The 24,341-nt window shown below is 42.3% G+C and overlaps 1 protein-coding gene across 1 annotated transcript in view; it reads right to left on the reverse strand.

The window, feature by feature from the left end:
* Nucleotides 1–5,534: 5,534 nt before the first annotated feature.
* HACD2 (3-hydroxyacyl-CoA dehydratase 2) overlaps nucleotides 5,535–24,341 on the reverse strand; it is an 89,102-nt gene continuing 70,295 nt past the window's right edge. The window contains exons 5-7 of the mRNA XM_019956706.2: nucleotides 15,281–15,402; nucleotides 13,276–13,454; nucleotides 5,535–8,556 (exon numbers count right to left, since the gene is read on the reverse strand). Of these exons, the coding sequence (XP_019812265.1) occupies nucleotides 8,474–8,556; nucleotides 13,276–13,454; nucleotides 15,281–15,402 (384 nt within the window). The 3' untranslated portion in view covers nucleotides 5,535–8,473. The remainder of the gene's footprint in view (nucleotides 8,557–13,275; nucleotides 13,455–15,280; nucleotides 15,403–24,341) is intronic.

Genomic DNA, 24,341 nt, shown 5'->3' on the forward strand with positions numbered 1-24,341 from the left:
ATGGAGGCAGGCCTAAGTTGGAGGCTGCAGTCCTCAGTACAGAGAGGAAGCTTGAAGCCCAGGCAGCCCTGCTCCTCCTCTCCAGTTCCTGTATCAGATGCCAGGGGGCCTGGCTGGGCAGGGGCAGGGGCACTGGGGCCTGAGCCTGATCCCTTCCAAGTACCTGATCCAAGGGGCAGCCCTTCTGGTCCTCACCGATGCCCAGTATATGGGAAGGTGAACTTTTGCTGCCTCATCTTCTGATTCAGTTGCAACAAGTACTACGGGTCAAACAGATCACATTCAAGAGCCAAATCTGGTCCAGAGGCTGGGAACCTGGTCGGAGAACTTGGGTTTGAAGTGAGAAGAGGAGTTAGAATAGAACTCTCAGGGTGAGGACCCCAAAGGCAAGGACCCCCAAGGCATGTTCTTCCAAGTAAGCCTCTGGACTGGAATCCCCCCATGACTTGGATAAAAATACACTCCTAGTCTCTGTCTCTAGAGATTCAGATTCAGTAGGTCTGAGGGAGCCAGAAATCTGATTTTGTCCAGCACCCTGAGTGATTCTTAATACACTCAACTTTTGAGTGAGACTTGAGCAAATTTTGTCAAGGAGGAAGGAGGAAACCAGAACAGGCTGTCCAGAGCAAAGATCATTTCAAGAACGACATTGGCTTCCCGGGAGGGAATCCAAGGTCCCTCTTCATTCTCCCAGCATGTCTTGGCTCCTTCCCAAGGAAGAAGAATGCTAATCTTCGTGCTCAGGTTCAAGATTCTGATGGAGCTCCATCTGCTCGTGAGAGGCAGTGGAGTCAATGGGCATTAAGAGGTTGGTGTACAGGGGTGAGGGGCTCTCTTCTGGCTCTTCTCACCATGAAGTGGTAAGCAGAGCCGGATCTGCTTTTTCTGCCTGGATGCTTACCTGTCCTTCCCAGCCCAGGCCAGCCTGGTGCCAAGCATGGTGGCACATGCACACCATCTTTGAACCTCCCTTCCCTGGAACTGGTGATGTGTTGGGTCAGCCTTTCTCCCTATCACAGTGGTAGGCTCTAAGATCTGGGATGAACAAGAATATGGTGAGGTAAGCTGAGCAGGCCTCACAATTGCCTTTTAGTCTGAACCACTACCTCTTACTAGCTTAGAAATCATGAGTGTTCTGTGAGGAGCTTCCCAGGATGCTCTCCTGGGGCTCAACTCAGTTAACCACTACACATTTTGTTGGCTGGTTCTCCCTCCTTTCTTTTGCCTACACCTTCATTAGAGACGCAAGGAGCAGGGAGGGAAAATGAGGATGGAGTGCTACTGGGCCCCCACTGGTACGACTCCAAAGCCATACCATTATTTCTAACATTCAGCCAGTAGTACCCCAATTTCAACCCTAAGACAAAGGCCACAGAGTCTACACTGGATTTCACAACAAGGAGGTCACTAGTGACCTGGAAGAGAGCCGCGCCAGCAGGAGGAGTGGTGGGAGAGATGGGAAGAGTGGGAGGTGAAAAGACTAGAGGAGCACTGGCAGGGCCTCTCCCAGAGAACAGGAGGAGAGAGGGAGGAGGCCCAGGGTCAGAGCCAAGATGGGGAGAAACTCTATGGGAGGAGATGGCCGAGACAAAGTACAGAGAGGATGGGACGGCTGCAGTGAGGGCCCGAAGCGTAGCGGGTGGAAACATCTAGAGTACAAGGAAGGGATTAACTTTGGACAGAGGGTTGCCCCATCCATTCTAACAGGAGGTAAAGCAAAGGGTATGCTCCGTATAGGTAAGTCTCTAGGTGTGGTAATAGAAAGCCGAAGCAATTGCTACCTGATTGCAGATTTCTGTCAAACTGGGGGTGCAATCTGGGACTGGGAGTGAGTCAGAGGTCTAAGGAGGATGGAGTTTAAGAGAATCCTGGGCAGTGCCAGGCAGGCAGCCCCCAGGGTGAGGCATGGGCAAGGGGAGAAGGCACATGACCCGAGCTTGGGGTTTTGCCAAGAGGGTGTGATGGGAGGGCAGGGGGCATGGGGGTTCCTGATTACAGTGGTCAAACAGTGGAGTCTGGCAGAAGGTCGGGAAGGTTGAGGGGTCATGGGCATGAGAGACTGGGGAATAGGGAGATGGGGAACTAGAGAGGGTTAGGAGCTCCAGCAAAGCCATGATGGGTGTGGGCAGCAGAGGGCAGGGCACAGCCCTGGAGCTGCCCTTGTGTGGGTGGGGCAGAGAGCTGGTCCCAGCTGTCTCACTGTGTGGCCCTGGAAAAGTCACATGCCCTCTCAGGTCCCAAGTTTCTTCTGCGCAGAGACTGATGTCTTCCCTGGCTTTAAGGATCTATGAACACGGTGAGCTGACATGGGGAAGATGCCAACTGACAAGGGCCCAGAGCAAAAGGAACTCTGGGGCCTTGTCACGTAACAGGGCACACCAGGACAAAGTAGCCAGCACCTGGGGGTATTCAGGATTGACGGTAAAGTCAGGAAGACACCAGGAGCTTCAAGGACACGAGCCTGAGTAAAGGGCTCTGACAGCAGGAGCTTAATAAACTTGGGGTGTGGGCACACGGGGAGTGGGAGTTGGACTGACCCAATCTGGGGCTGCAGTTCCATCTGGGTCTTCTCAGACAAGCTCTCATCCACTGGGAAGCTCCCTTTAGAGGAGCAGAAACGAGCGGATGGCAGACTCCATCCAGGGCTGCTGACATCTGGGTTCTCAATCTAACGTGTAATTCACTTACCTATTTGGGATGGTTGTTTTTTAAAAAACAAACAAACAGACAAAAAACCAAGGAAAATCTTCCCAGATCCCAGGCTAAGCCCTCTTTTGTTTTTTTTCCCTCAGGATGCATTAACGTTCTCTGATGGGGAAAGCTGCCAACAGATTAGTATTTTTCACGGTGTTCAAGGAGCTTTAGCCCTGAAGATGCTTCAAGGATAAGGTTGAAAGTGGCTTTGGCCCTGTATCAGCTCCCCCTTCCTTGGAGACTCACAAACTGTATTCACATGTGAAAAGATACAAAGTCCAGCAGGAGAGAAAACTCTTCATTTCAACTTTTTAAACCACAGACTCCTTCGCCCCACTCCCTAATATACTTGTGCTCCCATTGCCCCCAGAACTAATATTGTGTGGATTCCACTTTGACATACACTAGCAAAATAAATAAACCACCTGCAGGAGACTATCTGCCCTGGCACAACTAGTGTGGCTGTGAGGGATTACATATGCCGTGGGTGATCTATTGGGTATGGCCAAAATTGGTGTCATTTGAACAGCTCTTGAGGAAGACTTTAAGCCTGTTAAAGAGTGAGAATAATCCCTGGCATGAATAGAAGTATTTTAAATCTGTGAGAAAACTCACAGTCCAAGAGTCAACTCACACCCACAGAGTGTACTGGACATGCTGCAGACAAGCATTCTCGGGGCCAGACGCGGCCTTATAAGGTGGCCTGATATTTTCTCATGGCCCAGGCCACCCTCCAAAAATATCCAGGGACAGAAGAAGAGCGGGAACTGACCTCCCTGAATGTTTCAGAGATTAACAAGCAGGCTCTCCATTAAGCAGGAGCACTAACACCTGCTTTATGACCAGCTCCAATATCTCTTATTTCAAAACCAGGCAGCCTGCGCAGTCCCAGCCAGGGAGGTCTCCGCAGGAAGAGAACAGCTGGAGCCTCAGAGCTCAAATCCAAACTGGGGTTTTTTGCTCTAAAAAAGTGTTATTTCCTGTACCCCTCCAGAACATGAGGCTGCCTTTACTTTATATGGACAGTAGAAGTCTGTGACTGACCTTTATTAGTGTGCCTTTCTGCCCTTGGGTCAAAGCTGTGTTCCAAACGCCTTGGATTCCCCAGACCCCCAATCGCTTGTGAGGTGCTGCCCCCCAGTGGGGCCACCTAGCTACGACAACACGGAGGCGGAAATGGCCTTAGGGCTTTACTAAGTCCAGCATGAAAAAGCATCTGGATTGCATTCACGGTCATAGATAGATGTGGAAGCGCTGCCATGGTAATAAGTCCATGTTCTGGAATTAGCGAACAGAAAACACAATTTCCAAACATAAACAGATTTATGAAACGGGTATTAGGTGCTTAAAGTACACTGCCTCTCACATATTTTATTTTTGCTTATCAAGTGACTCAGGGTGAACTGCCTTTTTTGTGGGGGGAAAAAAGATTATTTTTGGTAATGAGATCTTACCCTGTAACAGTAAGGGGTATTTCTCTAAATTTGAAAAAAAAAAAAACCAACCCAGATTAGCTTCTCACATGTTTAAATCAAAGTGTAGGTCAAAAAAACCCACACAGCTCTCTTCCAACTCTGGTTCCTAGTTGCAGGCAGGGGAATGTTAATAGGTATAGCTATTTTTGGTAATAGATGTTTAGAACAGTTTCTTCACCACTAAACTGTATAACAACGAACCAGTCTATTTGTAATGCTGGGATAAAAAAATATAAGGAATTGCAAAGCTAGTTTCTTCATTCTTGTTAAAGGCAACAGAACAACACAGAGGTATTTTCGGAATACTGCGTGTGTAACAGTGGGTCTAAATTATACCAATGGTAATTCCTAAGGCTGGAGCTTATGTTAACATAGTACACATAATTGCCATAAAACATGACAATGACAAATTACAAAGACCTGGCTGGTTTCCCATTGCCACTCTAAGATGGAAAGGTTGTATTTTCTGGATAGCCTCTACTATTAACTTTACCATCTGTTCCTCAGTTTCAGCTGAAATAATTTTCTTTTCATAAATGTGCCTATCTCCGAAGTAGATTAACTCTGTATGAGGAGAGAGGCTGTTCTAACCACTATGCTGGTAATTTCTAACTGTGACCAGACAGCATTCAGAAAAAATATGCTCCTCTTTGGAACATTTTTCCACAGTCCTGGACAAGGGTGACTCAGGTGGGCTCATGCCCCTGCTGAGGCATCCTGAGACCACCTAGAGAAATACCTAGAAAGGGACTGGTACATGGACACACTAGCACGCTTGAGGTGAGGAAATCCGGGGTCTAGAACTCGCGGGCTGGAGAAGCCGAGCTGAGTATCCTCTCAGTCTTTCTCCCCGCCTGTCACTGTGTGTAAAGCAGTTTCTAGGATTGCTCTGTGCTTGGAGGTGTTTTTAGGAGGAGGTACTGGACCGCTTGACTGAGTACTTGTTTTATAAGGTGAACACTGCTGGGCAACAGTATTTCCTCTCTCAACTTATATTAGAAAAATTAGATTAAAACTCACATACATACACACTGTAAGACAAGGGCCCTCCATCTTTTACTGATTAATTTTTTATTTCTCCTGGTCACCTATATGATGAATCTGTCTTGTCCCTCTGCAGCCAGATTGGAGACTAGCGAGGTAAGCTTGAAGACTGACTGCTAGGAAGAATGATTTTTTTGAAATCTCTTAATATAATTTGTCTGCTTTTCCTTTAAGTGTAGAACCATTATGAAGAGCAGAAATCGATTTAAAAACTTTTAAGAAAGAGCTAGAATCTATAATGGAACTGAAACTTCCATAATCCTACAATACCATTTTCAGGCCAACTCAATGTGAAAAATCACCAGATCTACTGGTCAAATATCAAATCCAGGCAGAGCACACATTAGTTTATTTTGAAATGCAACACAGATCAGTATTTTATGAATACAACTTATTACTACATTATCAGGTAAAAACAGCTTCCAAATGCATGCATAGAAAGTTAAGCATAGTCTTTGAACTCCTTATTTCTAAATATACAAAAAATACATTTAAATTATATAATTTTAGTGAATCAAAGACTTATAAAATTACAGTTTTGGTTTTCACAACATAGAAAAAATATAAAAATGACTTTATATATGGTTGTATAATTTTTTACCCAAATTTCAAAGGAGCGGTATGTACCGATTTTGTCTTACAACGCTTTATCCAAAACTCAGAATTGAAACTAATTTGTAGGTTGTACCACATCGATGCCAACCTTTTATTATAAATGAATAACCAAAAACACAAGTGGAAGTGAGGGCACAATCTCTTCACATGCCTCAAAGCTACACCTTCTAAGCCCTTCCTGTTGGAAGTTTGCTCCAGAGAAACGTTTCCAACAGGTGGATGTGCTTTATTCCATGACTAACTCTATACGGAGCCTCTGAAAACTGTCAGTACGTGTTAAATGAATGACCCCAACCTTAGCAAACAGAACACAGCAAGATGCAGATTAGCAGCTTGTGTCGATACAGCACTACTGCATATCTCAAAGAATTCTCTGCCAGAAGGTGGTCCCCGAAGGGGGGGAACTGAAACACCCAATCAGGTAGGGGTTGGAGGGGGGCAGATGATGCCTTTGACTCTGCCCGGAAATGAAAGTGGTTAAGTCTGACAAAATACCCACCAAAACACCACCTTCCTCATCCACACCTTATAAGAAGATGTGATATCCGGTGGGGTTAGATGTTCTCAGTCCATAAACGAACACCACCACTTCCAAAGAGAAATGAATTCACATTAGAGATAAAGAAACCAGTTACTGAGAGAGGTGACTGAAGGACACAGTGCATGCCTTACTTATCTGCAATGAGCATTTTAAATGTTGACGGACAAAAACACACACTGGGGTTGAGACCCTTTTTGAGAAGGGAGTTGTTCACTGCGTTCTTGCTGTCAAAGTTCAATTTGATGCATGACCACTATTTGTGACAGATTGTTTTTCATAAATAGTGACAAATTATAATAGAGAGGACCGAATAAAACTCCCAATCCAGCAGTCCTGGAAAATTTGCATTTCTCATCCCATCTTCTGTAACTATTTCAAACACAAATGAAAAAAATCTTACTCAACTTAAGTAATAAGGCTAATATAACCCACATTGATTCTATTTTATGGTAGAAAGACATTTTGGAAAAATAAGAGAAAAAGGCATGAAAAATAATCTTCCCACATGTTTTGTTTATCAAATACAGGAATAGATTCTAATCTCACCACACCCAAGTCAAGAGTGCTGCCTTTAAGAAGCAGAATTTTAATGATCAATTCAAAATTAATGTATTATACATCTGCTTGCATTAAATTTCAGGCTGCATATTTTCTTCTCATTTTCATCTTTATTTTCAAGCTTCTATTAAAATGAGCATTTAAAAGTTTTCCATTATGACACCCTTCTAATATTCGTAATTATACTTTAGTTGATAACCAGTCAGTAAGCTAGTAAGCTAGACTTTTAAAAGATCAACCAATTAAAAAAAAAAAAAAGGGAAAATGTTTCCGTAAAGAACACTGTATATTTAAAATCTAATGCATGTCTAAACTTGGGCTTTACATTTTCATCCAACTCTTGAAAAGTCTTAAATGCACAGTTTAGCAATTATAGTATGTAGACAAGACGTTAATTAGACAATGTCCATATGTCCAAAGTATTTCTTGGCTGCTCCAAAATGCGGGGACGATACTACTTTTAGTTCATGACTGCCCAACTGGAACATTTCACTGCCTCTGGACTTACAACTTGGTGGGAATTACATAGCACCATAATAAGGAAAAGTATACAAACAGAAGAGCTGAATAAGAACGTGAAAGTAAAATAATAAGGGTACATAAACCCATTCCTGATTGTTCTTCCAAACTCCATTTCTAGAGTAACACCTTCCATGTGCTTTCAAGAACAGATTCTCTACTTCTGTGCACTAGACTGGCTTCAGGTCCCTAAGCAAGAATAGTTCCTGGCAAACTCCTTACTCAGGGTGTTCTGAGAATGGTACTGTGAAAGGTACCTGTCATTGACTAGCTACTGAGCTTTCCCTTCCTCAGAACTGTCCAGTTTTGTTAAAATAGGATTGAGGTTGAGCCCCAGTTAAGGTAGCTTCTCTACAATATACACATACTTATTAAATTCAAGCACATTTCGTAGTGGCAAGCAGTAATGACTCGAATGAAAACAAAACGGTTCTAGTTGTTTTCTGATTATAGGCACTACCCCAAAGTTTCACAGACATGTACATTGTATAATTCATTCACTAGATATGAGGGGAAGGTCCCAGCCATAACTTCAGAGCATGCCAGAGAACAAACGGCTTCCAGCATGCAGTCAAGCGCTTAGAGAGGGGATGCTAAACACACTGCAGACTGAGACGTACCTGCTCCAAGCTGGGCATTCAGTGGGCGCAACTTCATGGGTCAGACTGTAACGCTCAAGTGTTTAGTGTTACAGATCTTTTATTTATCAGACATGTGAAGGAAACAGGAGGATATAAAATGCCAAATCCCTTTCCAGCGCCATCATAAATATTGGGAACTTCTGGTTGAAAGAGCATGCTGAAATGGACCGGCCAGGATGTTTTATGTAACAGCTTTCGTTTTTTTGTTTTGTTTTTTAGAAAACCCCAGGCCCACATGACACTGGATTTTGGTTTATTTATTTATTTTTTTAGTATTTAAAAATAGTTCTTACTTATTTTCTATGAAACGTATTGGGAACTGAAAAAGTCTGCAGCATTTTTTGTCATTGGAAAGTTTGTTTCTGGGGATGTGCAGGAAGAAGGAACTATTCAAATTTCTTGTGTTCTTCAGTATGAGAAAGGATCTTTCTTCTCTGGTGTATCATGTGGAAGTATAACTGGGGAAAAACTGCAAAGAAGAGAGAGAACTGGTTAAGGAGATGATTTAAAACCACAGGTTCTACGTAAAGCACATGGACTTGAGGTCCTCTCTGACTCCGACCACTTTCTCTCCCAGCAACCAAGGATGGTAACAAGACGGGCTTGGAGAAAGAAGAAAAACACAAAGAAACTTCGTTTCCTGCTTTAGCCGAGGGGGAAGGTAACGTGGACTGGAGTGTCAGATACCACTGCCACTGGCATTACCAATCAGGATGCCACGGAGCTGCCAAATAATACTCTTTACACAAGCTCATGCTATCTGCACACTTATTCTCTGATTTCCCAACAACCGGGGGGTGAATTCTAGTGCTAGAGTTACTATTCCTGTTCACAGAGGAGGAATGGAAGCCTCAGAGAGGCTGGGCATTTGCCTGCGGTCTCACAGCAAATCACTGACAGTCAGGACCAGGCTCCGTGCTCCTGACCCTCAGTCTCACCCTCCCTGTCCCCCTGCTCTGTCACCCAGGAGGATGTCCCAAAGGTACTTCCAGAGAAATGCTGTTCTTTGGGAAGACCGCGGAGTGGTGTTTGATCTGAACACCACTAAGCCACGTTTGGATGTGAAAAGCAAACCCTTACGCACTGGAGATTCTGTTCTTGGTCATTTCATAAGTTACTTTAAAAAGGACTGGCTCTCGATTGAACAGGGTGGTGCTGCCTGGGAGGATGGAGTGGGGATATTACTGGCATTCAGTGCAAGGGGCCAGTAATGCCAACATCCACACTACGTGACAGTCCTCCGTGACTAAGAGCTGTCCCATCCCAAAGGCCTACAGTGTCCCTGTTGGGAGATGCCAGCTTAAGCTATCTGACCTTCACAAGGTTACTGTAAACTGGGGGTTCAAAAACCACATAAAATATTCCAGTGAGATGGTCTTGGACGTACACCATCCACCTTCCCTTCTCAACGGCTCCACTCTCTGTATTTTAGACAGTAACCTGTGTTTTGGGGGAGGTGATTTCTACTACTGCCAACTCTTCTCTGACAGTTTCTTTCTTTCCAAATGGGTTCCAAGTTGGCCAAATGTCAAACGATCCTCCCAAAGTACCAAGACATCAGTGGGTGTGTGCACACAGATTTGATAAACTGCAGAGGAGGCCTCGGCGCTGAACAGCGCTGCCATCCACTCCACTCACTATTTGCAGGCAGGAAGTTATTCACAGAAAAGACCCAGCTTGTGCATAAAATTCAACAGTGAGAGAACTATTTTGGTATGAACACCAGAAAACTTGACAAGCTCTATAATCTAAAAACTGGAAGTAAGGATATAATTAAACCATAAGGAATGCTAATTGTAATCATTTAAAACTGTGAGGCTAGTCATATTTCTATAGATATACTTTAGTAAAGGGAAACTTTGCAGCAAAGAACGCTAAGGACTTTTCCACTGGCTGCATTTGTGATTATGTCACTCATATAAAGTGTGGCTATGGACCCACAGGGTCTGACGTAGGACAACAATCCAAAAGCCATTCAATAGGCCTTTAGTGGCAACCAGATGCCTAAATACACCTTCATCCTCATGCAAGGGCCTGCCAGCTACGAGGCTCCTGGTCAGGACTGGGGAGCAGATATGGCCCTTTCATTTTGTTGTATTCTTCCAGAAGTTGCTCAGTGCCCAGGAGAAAGAAATGTGTGGGGGAGACGGGGAAAATGGGAGTACTTGGGCTAGAGATTCTCTGTTCCTCTGGCAGTGACTCCCTGGTGACCAGAACTTGGGGGACACTGTCTCCATCTCAATTACTCACATGGTCACACCAGCTACAGTGACTGAAATAATTCCAGATGCATGGTTGCCTGCTTTTAACTATGCTGAAAATCTCAACCTGACAACAGGCTGTTCAGAATTCTAGCCTCTGCTCTTATAGTTTAGGACATGTAGGATGGAGATGGCGGCTCTGCATGTGTCTGTCCTGTTGTGCCGGAGGGTGGGTGGGTGGGTGGCTGCAGTGTCACTGGGCACACCTTCCTGTAAGGAGAAGGGCGCTCTTAAGACTTGAAGGCAGAGGGCAACTGGAAACACTCTGTTTGGGGCAAGTTCCTTCTGTTTCTCTAATAATCAGAGGGCGGTTATGGTTACTGACAACGTGGACAGTGCCCTGCTTCTTGGTGACCCTACCCTCTATCACTGTTTCTCGTTTCTCTCTGCCTTTTTTAAACCCCAGCCCTGCAGCTAGCTTTCACCAATTTGCAAAAGGGGGAGGGCAGGTAATGTAAACAGATACTGTCCATACTCATACTGCAGCTGCAGCAGAGGAGAGGAACACCCCAAAGGGAATCCAAAGCACCCCAATATGAGAAAACTCCCAGGGCTGCGGCTCACAGGCCACGCACAACATGGCCTGCAGGTACGACAGTGCAACATCTGGTCAGGGCCATAACGAAGAGGTGCTGCTTTCTAAGACATGTACATCACCCACGTCCCATGAGAGGGGATTGAAAGAAACCTAAGTTGTGGAAGGGAACCCAGATTTGGTAAAGAAGGCTGCATGGCAACAGCAACCTCTCCTGACTGCATTTTCTTCTTATAAATACAAAGTTTTGGAAAGTTGGAAACGTGCAGTTGGCTGGAATGAACTGTACAAACTGGTCTCAGTATTAACAACATAAACTACTAAAAACATTCAGGGCCACTGGCTCAGGCCAGAAGCACAGTGAGCGCCAGCAGACACGAGTGATGTGCAGCAGTACAGGGTCTGCGCTGCCATCTTGAGCCTGGGTGGGGAGTTAGGGATTTGAAGGGAACCTTTTAATCTCTGTCCTTGAAATGAATCCTTTTTTTGTCCTACAGGAGTTAAGCTACCTTAGAAATGAAAGAGTATGGACTTTAACCAAGCCAAGTTCTCTCATTAAAAAGAGGCTGAGAATGGTAGAAGGGGGAAGGACTGAGGTACGGAAAGCAGACGCTGGCTGAGAGGAGTTTCCCTGCTCTAAGACAGCTGACTCTTAGGTCTGTGCTCTCTTCTCTTCTAAGGCCACGAAGGAAAATCCCACAGAACTGGGTTTGTTTTCCTCCAGGAATCCTGTCATCCTGTGCTTGACCAGGCCCCTTCTCTACCGAGAGGTCAGCAGGGTGAGGCAAAAGGTTGGCTCTGGTTGGCCCCCGTGGCACAAAGAGACTAGGAGGTGCAGAGTGCCCTGAGCTTCCCGGAGAACTGCTCCTGGAATACAGCCCCACCTGCAACAGACCGGAAACCTGGCAGCACCTCTGAGGTAGGGCCCAGGTTTCCATTAATGGGGCAGCACTTCGTTACTGGTTTGATTTCATGATAGTCTCCTGGCCCCGTTCCCAGTTATCCAACACAGCATTTATCTCCATTTAAAGACTTATGCTGAATTTAAATACATCTTGTGGTGCTCATCAGGATAATACTGGTTAGCCTGGGTGTGGCAAAACTGCAGTTAGGAATTGTTGCTCTAGAGACTGGAAATGAAACACAATCGGAAAGGTGAGAAGCTCTAAGTTAATTCTTACTACTTAAATTTTTACACTCTTCCATATTTATCTTTTGTTTGAAAATCAACTACCTTTTACACTTGGAGAGAGATGGCCTTTAGCCACCCTGGTTCCAGCAACAGAGAGGAGGACTTGATTGCTACTAAAGGGTGTAAAAGGAATCACAAAGCAGAAGTGCGTCCAAGAACCTCTCCAAGATAAATGTTCACAAGAAACTGGGATGTCGTTTTTTTCCCTCAAAGTGTATGAAATGCATTTTCCCACAAGGGGACACAAGCTTGTCACCTGTGACTGTTAGGATGATTCATTCAGTTAATGCTGTGGGCTGAAGAAAAATCCAACCTTCCAGTCTGAATTTAACCTGAGGTTTAGGGGAGAATATAGCATCTTACAGCCTAAAATAAGATTCAGAGTCATAATGCCAACGGAAGTAGCTAAGGGAGAAGAAGCATTCAGTTTACTTGGCCTTGGGTAAAACAGTACTTTTGGATATGTGGAAATCAATTATAGGATAGAAACTGAACATCAGAATTTGAGTAAAGGAGTAAACAACTCTTCATCCTCAGCAAACCAGACTCACTTCAGGGAAGCCTCAAACGTGGCCTTTTCTCTCTGTTAATGTGCTGGTAGGCAGATTTGAGTATCTATATATTTAAACCTTCAGCAGGACTATTAAAATAATCGGAAACTATCCTGAAGAGAATGCTACGTCCTGTTCAGATGACTTTAAGTGTTTATTTCCAAAAAAGAAATAAAGAAAAATTAATCAATGAATCTATTTTTATTTTACTTGTTTCTAGTCAACTACCAATTCCTTAAAAGTGAAGTAATGTTTATTTTGATATAGCGAAAGTGTAAAACTCTCTCTACAGTGTTTTTCAAATACCATAACAAGCAGCTTTTAAGAGACTGAAAAAGTCAAGGTAAGGTCTCTAATGGTTTCTTTTTTTGCTTTCCACTTAGTCCTTTCCTCCAATAGGCAGTTAACCTATGCTGGCATTCACTGTGTCACACACACACACTAAGGGCTGCATTTTAGCAGCTGAGAGGAATTCATCTTTATTCAGTTACTACCAGAGAAAACTCTCTGGCAGTCAGCTTCAATGAAAACCAAAGCGTCCCCGATAAATTAGATTTATGGTGTAAAAACAACCAAAGGCATTTAACTCTAGCTATTGTTGAGCCAATTTTTAAAACATAAATAAATATATGCATAAATATCTACTTACGTGGAATGTAAGAGATCATTATCAGAATTAGGAATGCATAATAATCAAAGGAGAAATTGTATTTGTTAGGTAAACTGATGGAGTACAGGCCAGCCTGCCTGACAAAGGGCAACGCGGCATATATTGTGAGCAATTCTCCGGACACTCCCATTGGGTACAGCACAATGAAGAGTGTGTACCTAAAACAAAACAAAATATTCATTACTGAGGTTTGAAGCCAGCTTCAGTAGAAAGATGCACCCTCCCACCCCCACAACCAGTACTGATTGTAAGTAATCAGTACTGGTCTTGTAGAAAGCTACTGTTTATACACTTTGCTGTTTACCCACTGCTTAAATTCAGGTTTTACAAGCCAGTTTTTGAAAAGGGCCAAAGCAGGTATGTTTCTGAATGTTCTAAAATAAAATGTATTTGGTCAGCCTCAAAATCTGGCCTGACTAAATAAACAACTCTTCAAAACAACCCCCTAAAATAACTGAGATGATGTCAAATACTGGTAAAGCAGGGGCATGGAGTCATGGTTCATACTGAAGGGTCCTGCCTCATAGGTGGGTGTGGGTTTCGGGGGGGAAGGTGTTGAAACAAGGTGTCCAAGAATCCCTACAATGCACACCAATTCTGGTCTCTGGACTGAAAAAAAGCAGCATATCCAATGTGTATATTCTGCAAAGTTTTCAAAAGCCTGTGCATGCTATTGTGAAAAATAAAATACATGCTAAGTTTAAAAAATATTAAAAATTTTATGATAGCTTTGGTCATTATGTAATTTTCCAGTCCCCCTCCCCCCCCAAAAAAAACCCAATTACTATCACATGGGTGACTCTACACAATTTTCTTCACTTTAAAAAGGAGTTTCTCATGCTTTAAAAAGAATTTTGGAGAGGCTCACCCTATGGAACTAACTGGAAGCCATTCTGAGGTGTAAGTATTGCTAAATAAATCATCAGCTCATGTTTAAAAAGCCTTTGGCTGTTTGTGGCTGACAGTAAATACTGGACTCTAAACCTCTACATACAGGAAATATGCTGACGAAAGAAAGATATGTTCTCCGCTGTCACCTTCAGCCATCCTTAGGAGGGTGGAAAAGCACGACTCTTGCAGGGGCCACAGAGGGAATCTTTCTCTAATACTAAAAGCAGGGTTTGGTCAATAAACTTGCCCTATAACTAGGATAGACAGCTTTCTATTTTCCTATCAGCTTTGCTGCCCAACTTGGTTAGAAACCACTATACTTTTCCCATTCTCCTCTTTTCCTAATACAAATGTTTACTGGGTGGGGGAGGGGGGTGAAAAAAAAAGGAAAGAAAAAGACGTTCCCATGCTTTGGAAACATTTGGTTTATGTCTCTGTTTAATCATTAAACTCACAAATTGTCTAGGAACCACCGTTTTCCTTTTAAGAAATGAGGCACTTTGGCCCCAAGGACAATTTTGAGCCTTTGGCTTTGTCACTCATTCCTGTAGTCATTTCTAACTCAGAAAGTTGCTCACAACTGTGTCACAGGTTAGTTCAGATAATCAGATGAATGATCAGAAATTCACCAAATTCATAACAAATACTATTGTTAAAAATAATCAAAGCAAACTAAACTGATAATATGCTAAAAGTGCCCTGTAACACTTGTTATTAATTAAAGAGTAATTTAAGAATCATTGTGTTGGAAAAACTGAGACAGGAATTGGACTTGGTCCCAAAAAACCATCATAATGGCAGAAGCTCATCGGTACAGTTTTCTATGGACAAAAAAGAGACGCTCTATCAAATCTCTATTGAATAATTTAACTGAGAGAATTGATCCCAAATAAATCACTTAAGTAGAGATAAAAAATTTAAAAGTGTTTTTATAAATCACAGTTACATAGTCACTTGCCCTGATGAAATCCACAGAGCAGAATTTTATCCAACCCCTACCTCACACAAGTTTTAGAAATAAAAAACAGTATTTAGGCAATAAAGAAAAAGTACAGCACTTCAAAAGTTAGTCTTCATTCCTGTACTTCTTTACCTGGCCCATTTGATGAGGTAAGGCAGATGGTTTAACAGACTGAATGTATAAAAGGAGTAACGGATAATTTCTGTGATGGTCCAGGCAATAACAAACAGGAGGACACTGTCTTCACTCTGGACCTGTAGGAAAAGGAAGACAAAGGAAAAAGCAAACACACAAAACATTTTAACAAAGAAGCACTCACAATGTGGAGAGCGGAGTCCTTTCCCCCTTGTTGAGCTGGTGGGGTTGAAGTCAATACAGCTCCTTGTCTGTAACCTCAGGGCCCACAGCACAGAAAGAGCTTGCCACATAAAGAATACAGACATGTCTATGACAACAACTGCAGAGCCAAGGGACGAGGGGCAAGTGAGAAGAAACTCGGCTTACTGATGAGTAAGAGATACAGGGAGGGGGGGATTACCTGAGCTGGAGCCCACAGGGAGAAACAAACACGATGAGGGAGTTCTGCGTGTTTGCTTGCTGACATGATGTGGAGAATGTGAACCGGTGTTGTGGGAGCCAAGAACACTTAGGCAAGACAGTAGAAGGGTAAACTGGTGAAAAGCTTGGGATCCATTAATAAGAATTTTAATTTGATTTCCATGACAATTTGGAATCCAAAGAAATTTCAGAGAAGGGCAATATAATGATAAAAACACAACTGAGGATGAAGCTAATTCCCTGGGCAGGATGAATTCATGTCAGGGAAGCTGGAGATCGTCTATGAGGCAAGTCCATTTATTCTCCCCCACTGGTGACTTCTGATCCCAGATGAGCCTGGTTTAACTCAGGGATTACAGAGGCTTCCATGCTGATCACAGGAGGTGGCTAAAGCCAGAAGAATTTTGGAATTCTCAGCCTCCTCTGAAGTTGTTTTCATGCTGAAAAACCAATATGCTTCTAATAAGGCTCCTTAGTCAGTCAGTTCAGTCACTTAGTTGTGTCTGACTCTTTGCGACCCCATGGACTGCAGCATGCCAGGCTTCCTTGTCCATCACCAACTCCTGGAGCTTACTCAAACTCATGGCCATTGAGTTGGTGATGCCATCCAACCATCTCATCCTCTGTTGCCCCCTTCTCCTCAAGCCTTCAATCTTTCCTAGTATCAGGGTCTTTTTCAATGAGTCAGTTCTTCAGATCAGGTGGCCAATACTGGAGTTTCAGCTTCAGCATCAGTCCCTCCAATGAATATTCAGGACTGATTTTCTTTAGGATTGACTGGTTTGATCTCCTTGCAGTCCAAGGACTCTCAAGTCTTCTCCAGCACCAATTCAAAAGCATCAATTCTTTGGTTCTCAGCTTTCTTTATAGTCCAACTCTCACATCCATACATCACTATTGGAAAAACCATAGCTTTGACTAGATGGACCTTTTTCAGCAAAGTAATGTCTCTGTCTAGGTTGGTCATAGCTTTTCTTCCAAGGAGCAAGCGTCTTTTAATTTCATGGCTGCAGTCACCATCTGCATTGATTTTGGAGCCCCCCAAAATAAAGTCTCTCACTGACTTCTTAGGTATTTTCATTTTAGGGGATGTTCTCATGATATGCCTCAGACTGCAAATCTTGCAAGAACATTTATTACTGTGGTATTAACTTTCAGCACACCCAGCCTTCCCACTCCAGCTAAGTTTATGATGATCCTTTACGCTTGAAAACCAATAGTAAGAATAAGAAACAACCTTGCACCTCAATTCACTTATATTTTCTTACATCCAAAAAGGGCAGTTAGAGAGTTGTATGTGAATAAGAAATTCCACTGAGCAAACCAAACAAATATCATTTACAAGATCTTCTCTGTCTTACTCCTAACATCTAATATAACACAAGTACGGCACTGTAACCTTAACTTTTGCTTCTCTGCATTTGGAATGTTACTGAGCACTTCTATTCTTCCTCAGAAAGTGAACATGGAACGATCTGCCTACACAATGAAATAAGCAGTCATTTACATACCGATTAGCTAAATTGCTCTGACAAAGAACTTCATAAATCCACAGTCACTATTCTCTAAAATAGTAAGAATTTCATACTGTCAAGAGCGAGAATACTTTTTGTTTTCCTGGTGCTCTTATATTAGCCAAAGTAAAGCAAAAGCTAAACCCCTTTAAAGCTTTCATGTTTCATTTTTCAGTCTGTCCGCAAATCCTTGCTTAAAACCCATCTATACCAAAATATAATTTCAAAGCACACTTTGCCTTTTTTTGATATACTTTGTAATCCTCATCTTAAGGAGATATACTTTTACAGCTATGGGCTGAAAGCCTTCCTCAAAGATCTTTAGGCTATAATAGAAGTTCTTCTCTAAAATTGTGCATTGTAATAGTCTTGAAAGCGGGAAGCGTGTTTTATTCATTTTTTGATTCCCAAAAGCACTTTGTGCTTTTCACAAGTAGGAGCTCAACAGATATCTGTGGAGCAAAACAATTCAATCCTAATCAGCTGCCTGTGCTCTGATACCTGATACTAGTTTCTGTGTAGTCTTGGAGGCTTTTAAATAGGGAGAAGCAGACAAGCAAGCCCCCCAGCCTTCTGCTCTGGTCCAGTCTAGAAGGTATTTGATTCACACACACCTTCAGTTAGACCAAAAGGACTGCGACAAACTCAGACTCAGGAGGAATGTGAAAACAGTCTGTTCCCAGAATCCAGCTGTGAAGACCATGTCATCATTTTAAAAAGCCTGCTGCTGCTAAGTCACGTCAGTCGTGTCCGACTCTGTGAGACCCCATAGACAGCAGCCTACCAGGCTCCGCTGTCCCTGGGATTCTCCAGGCAAGAATACTGGAGTGGGTTGCCATTTCCTTCTCCAATGCATGAAAGTGAAAAGTGAAAGTGAAGTCGCTCAGTCATGTCCGACTCAGCGACCCCATGGACTGAAGCCTACCAGGCTCCTCCATCCACAGGATTTTCCAGGCAAGAGTACTGGAGTGGGTTGCCATTGCCTTCTCCGTTAAAAGCCTAAGGATAGGGAAAATGACCGTTTTGCACAAATGATATCTTCAGATCTACAGGAAGTACAACATGTTATTAAGAAGGAGCTCATATAAAGTCAGAGATCAAGCTTGTCTAATTTGCAGATAACTATGAACTGAACTGAACTGAACTGATCCAGTAACACAAAATAGGGGTAGAATGGAGTGAGTTAAAATGAGTTAATGAGTTAAAGAGACAAATGAGCAGTTTGGGCTAGGTTGACCAAAAATGTTTTGAAGCCATGTTTCAAAGCTGCATGCCCTCACTCACAGCACAAATGAGGATGTGGGCATGGGGCAAGCAGTTCAGCCAGGAAATCTTCCTTTGCTTGGGGCAGTGAGCTGTGTGTTGGACCCTCCATACTGCAGACGGCAGGTTTCAGCCCCCTGCTCTACAGTGAGAGAGGAGGCATGGGGAGTGGGTGGCTTGTGTAATTTAGCCAAGGGAGTTTACACAGAAATTCAAGCTTGAGAAATAAATGGGCACAAGAGAAAAACCTTTATACACAAACAGCATCATATGTTGGACTTTAAAAGGCTCAGGGAGTATCAGTACATGAAAAGCTGTCATTTTTATTACATTCAAAGAAAAACAGATGGTGCCACACAAGCAAATCTCTATGAAGAAACCCTATTCTTCTTAGCCTTTTGGAACCTACTGCTCACCACTCTGGTTATTTCAAAGAAATCCCCTGATCAAGCTTGCTGGTAAGACTTCTCTCTTCTTGATATCCCTTTCATTTGTGAAGAGAAGAGATTCTGGTAAACTCTAGGAGATGAAGACTAGAGTCCGTTCTTGGCAGAACTGTGAAGAGTATGTTTATCTTTCTCCTCTAGCTGCCATAAAAAAACACCATAGTCTGGGTGGCTCAAACAGTAGAAACGTCTTTTCTCACAGTTTTAGAATTCCAAGAGCAGGGTGCCACCATGCTTGCTTCCTTGTGAGGACCCTTTTCCTTGTTCATTCCAGGTGCCTCAATTAAATGGAATGATATTATGTTTCCTTCTGCATCTGGCTTGTTTCATTGAGTATAATGTTTTCAAGGTTCATCCCTGTTGAAGCCATGTATCAGAATTTCCCTCCTTTTAAAGGTTGAATATTATACTGTATGTAAATACCACACTTTGTTTAATGATTCAATTACTGATGGACATTTGCATTGCTTCCACCTTCTGGCTGCTGCTATGTACATGAGTGTACAAATATCTATTTGAGCACCTGTTTTTTCAATTCTGTTGGGTATGCCTAGAAGTGGAATTGTTAGGTCATATAATACTATGTTTAGCTTTTTGAAGAACTGCCAAACTGTTTTCCACATTGGCTACATCATTTTACATTCTTACCAACAGTGCAAAAAGGTTCCAATTTCTTCACTTGTTTACCACCATTTTGCTATTTTCCTTTTTCTTTCCTGACAGTAACCATCCTAATGAGTACAAAGTGGCATCTCACTGTAGTGTTGGTATGCATTTTTTCATGTACTTATCAGCCATCTGTGTATCTTCTTTTGAGAAATATCTTTTGCTCATTTTTAACTTTGGGGGAAATAATCTTTTTAATAATTATGATGACAACCGCAGTAAAAATAATTCTACATAACAGTATAATTGAATAATAGTATAACTGAATTCATACTATATGCCAAGCACTTTTGAACATATATTACCTCTTCGAATTCCCATTTTACAGATGGGAAAAATGAGGTTTACACATGTTGACCTCAGCCTGTGCCCCCAAACTCTGAACAGTTCTGACTTGTCTTCCTGGGGTTCACACACACACATACCCCTGCTGCTGTGGGGAGAATATCCCTCTTGCAGTTGAGGATGAGGAGGTGAGGGAGAGACACAGAGGTGGCAGGCTGAAGACATGGCTAGTGTGGACGGAAAATCAGCTACATGTTGTAAATAAATAAACCGAGTAAATAAAACAATATAGTTCAAAAAATGGGACTTCTTGCCATTGGAACAGGTATTTACAAACATGGAAGGGAGAACTCTAGAAAGAATACCATGGTGTTGGATTGTAATTGGAGGAACTGGTATGAGCCCATGATTTTATAACACAGATTTATACACTTATATACATATATAAACTATACATTGAATATATATTTACACACATTTATACACACAATGATATACTTTTAGATGTACATGTGTATGAGTATACATATATGTATATGTTGTTGCTGTTCAGTTGCTATGTTGTGCCCAGCTCTGACCCTGTGGACTGTAACACACCAGGCTCCTCTGTCCTCCACTATCTCCTGGAGTTTGCTCAAATTTATGCCCATTGAGTCCATGATTATATCTAATCATCTCATCCTCTGTCTTCTTCTCCTTCTGCCTTTCATCTTTCCCAGCATCAGGGTCTATTCCAATGAGCTGGCCTCTTCACATCATGTGGCCAAAGTATTGGAGCTTCAGCATCAGTCCTTCCAGTGAATTTTCAGGGTTGATTTCCTTTAAGATTGACTGGCTTGATCTACTTGCAGTCCAAGGGACTCTCAAGAGTCTTCTCCAGCACCACAATCTGAAAGCATTAATTCTTCAGTGCTCAGCCTTCTTTATGGTCCAGCTCTCGCATCTGTACATGACTACTGGAAAAACCATAGCTTTGACTATACAGACCTTTGTCCGCAAAGTGAGATAGATCTCTGCTTTTTAACACTATTCTAGGTTTGTCATAGCATTTCTTCCAAGGAGTAAGCGTCTTTTAATTTCATGTCTGCAGTCACTGTCCTCTGACTTTGGAGCCCAAGAAAATAATATGTGTCACTGCTTCCATTTTCTCCTTCTATTTGCCATGCAGTGATGGGACCTTAGTTTTTTTAATGCTGAGTTTTAAGCCAGGTTTTTCACTCTCCTCTTTCACCCTCATCAAGAGGCTCTTTAGTTCCTCTTTACTGTCTGCCATTAGAGTGGTATCATCTGCATATCTAAGGTTGTTGATATTTCTCCCAGCAATCTTGATTTCAGCTTGTGATTCATTCAGCCTGGTATTTCGCATGATGTACTCTGCATACAAGTTGAACAAACAGGGTGACAATATACAGCCCTGACATATTCCTTTCCCAATTTTGAACCAGTCAGTCATTCCACCTAAGTTTCTGTTGCTTCTTGACCCATATACAGATTTCTCAGGAGACAGGTAAGGTGGTCTGGTATTCCCATCTCTTTAAAAATTTTCCATAGTTTGCTGTGATCCACACAGTCAAAGGCTTTAGCATAGTCAACGAAGCAGATGTTTTTCTGGAATTCCCTTGCTTTCTCCATGATCCAGTTAATGTTGGCAACTTGACCTCTGGTTCCGCTGCCTCTTGGAAAACTAGCTTGTACATTTGGAAGTTCTCAATTCACGTACTACTAAAGCCTAGCTTGAAGGATTTTGAGCATAACCTTGCTAGCATGTGACATGAGGGCAATTATATGGCAGTGTGAACATTCTTTGGCATTGCCCTTCTTTGGGACTGGAATGAAAACTGATTGTTCCCAGTCCTGTGGCCACTGCTGAGTTTTCCAAGTTTGATGACATATTGAGTATAGCACTTTAACAGCATCATCTTTTAGGATCTGAAATAGCTCAGCTGGAATTCCATCATGTCCACTAGCTTTGTTCGTAGTAATCTTCCTAAGGCCTACTTGACTTTACACTCCAGGAAGTCCGGCTCTAGGTGAGTGACCATACCATCGTGGTTGTCTGGGTCATTAAGACCTTTTTTGTATAGTTCTTCTGCGTATTCTTGCCACCTCTTCTGTTTCTATTAGGTCCGTACCATTTCTGTCCTTTATTGTGCCAATTCTTATATGAAATGTTTCCTTGATCTCTCCAGTTTTCTTGAAGAGATCTCTGATGTTTCCCATTCTATTGTTTTCCTCTACTTCCAGTACTCCAAGGCCAAACTTGCCATTCACAAAGGGAAAAAAAAGGACACTGTTTAGACTGTTAGTGAAACCTGAGTGAAGTCTGGGGGGATGGTAGTATTTTATCAGTTTTGGCTTCCGTACTGGAGGGTTGTATGCAGGTGATGTAGGAGAGTGTCTGAAACACGCACTTGAGTATTTAGGGGGGACAGGACATCATGTACAGCTTGCTCGCAAGGTTCAGGGAAAAAACGATATGCAAATACAGAGGAGTAGGTGATGGAACAAATGTAGTAAAATGTCAATAGTTGGAGAATCTGAATGAAGGAAACATGAGAGTCTTTTGTACTGTTCTAATTTAAAGTTTCTGTATACCTGAAGTGATTTTCAAATAAATTATTTTAAAATATCACCTGAGTAGTAAGCAACCACTTTGGGGACATAATTAGAAGCAAACAATATCACCTGGTTTCTATAAATTGCCTTTGATGTGAAGAATCTGAATCTGCTGGAAGAGGCGGGCTACATAACCATAAAAGAATATGTAAAAACATTTATAACAAAAACTGTCAATAAAAGCACACTTGAGACAGAACAATAGATTTAATGCTGAGGCTGAACTGGCATCCGAATTACTGCTGTCTTATACTTTAAGTACCCCAAGGGCAGGTCCAAAAACTCCCTTTGAAGAAGGGGTTAGCTTACTTAAAAGGCAAAATGAGATTTTCAATAAATGCCTTAGATTAGGATAATAATGATGATTAAGAGAATGATAACTCCCATTAGCAGGGCTAATTATCCCTTAAGTATGGTAAAAGTAATTATGTATAAATCTTCACCAGCTAACTGTGAAACTATTTTAATAAGTATAAAGAATTCATTCCTATGTGAACAGTCAATTATATCTGTTTTAAAAGTCAATTATATCTCTGCTTCAGGACACAGAGAAGAATTCAGTACAGTTATATAAAAATTGTCACTGAAAGTTTGGGAAAAGACAAGGTTACATTATAGCTAATATGTAACTAACATTTACTGAGCACCTACTAAGTGCCAGGCACTGTTCTAAATGCTTTATACATATTAACACATTGTACCTCCAGGACCACCCAATGAGGAGGAACAAGTGGGCCTGGGAGACTAGAACAGCTCCTTAGGAGCTGGACCAGGCTGGTGTACCCCTCAGCTGGGCAGCTGGAGTGTGACATGTGGTGCCAGCAGCCTGTCTTTCCTGCCTTGTCAGTTACCCTACTCTAAGGCACTGCTTGACTCTGCTCCTGAGCAAGCCCTGTGAAGGCAGCACCTGTGATTTCTCTTTTCCATGCATCCTAGTGCTGAGCACGATACCAGAGCAGACAAGGCATTGAATAAGTATTTGCTGACCTGTCTGCAGCCTGGCCTGCACGTTCTCTGCCTTGGCTGGAATAGCCTTGGGTGAGGAGGGCTGGGCACCTGGGAGAGTGAGGTCACAGGGCTACTGCCTTGAGAGTGACGTCAGCAGAAGGTTTGGGTTGGGGCACAGGACGGTTCTGACGACAATCCTGGTCCTTTCCATAACTTTATTTTTTTGGAACAAAAATGTAACTCATCTAGTTATCTACTTAAAAGGAATGTCCTCCTTGATAAGAAATTGAAATGTAATAAATACTGACGTGTGGTGGTTAAAAAAAAAAATGTCTGGATAAGTGTTGGGCTTTTCACATGGCAACTGCATATGTAAAGTATCCATGATTTAATGTTTAGGGGGAAGGGATGAGGCAGAGGGTGAGATGTATGGAGAGAGTAACATGGAAATTTACAATACTATATGTAAAATAGATAGCCAGTGGGAATTTGCTGTATGACTCGGAACTCAAACAGGAGCTCTACAACAATCTGGAAGGGTGGGATGGGGAGGGAGAATCGGAAGGGAGGGAACAAGAGTGTACCTATAGCTCATTCTTGCTGATGTATGACAGAAAACCACAAAATTCTGTAAAGCAATTATCCTTCAATTAAAAAATAAAATAAAAACTTATGATAGGATACACAGTAAACCAGAAAATAATACTCCTTTTATATGGAAAATGTGAGTTATATTAATATACTTCCCTTTTAAAGGAGAGAAAAATATGCAACTATATAGATTTTTCTTAACCAACAATGACAAGGGGGACTGATTAAAAATTATTTCCATTACAACACAATAACTAAGAACTACTCTTTAATATGGATGATGGCCTAGTTAAATGTTTTGGCTTA

Source organism: Bos indicus, chromosome 1 (assembly GCF_029378745.1).
Source record: "Bos indicus isolate NIAB-ARS_2022 breed Sahiwal x Tharparkar chromosome 1, NIAB-ARS_B.indTharparkar_mat_pri_1.0, whole genome shotgun sequence".
Classification (NCBI taxonomy): domain Eukaryota; kingdom Metazoa; phylum Chordata; class Mammalia; order Artiodactyla; family Bovidae; genus Bos; species Bos indicus.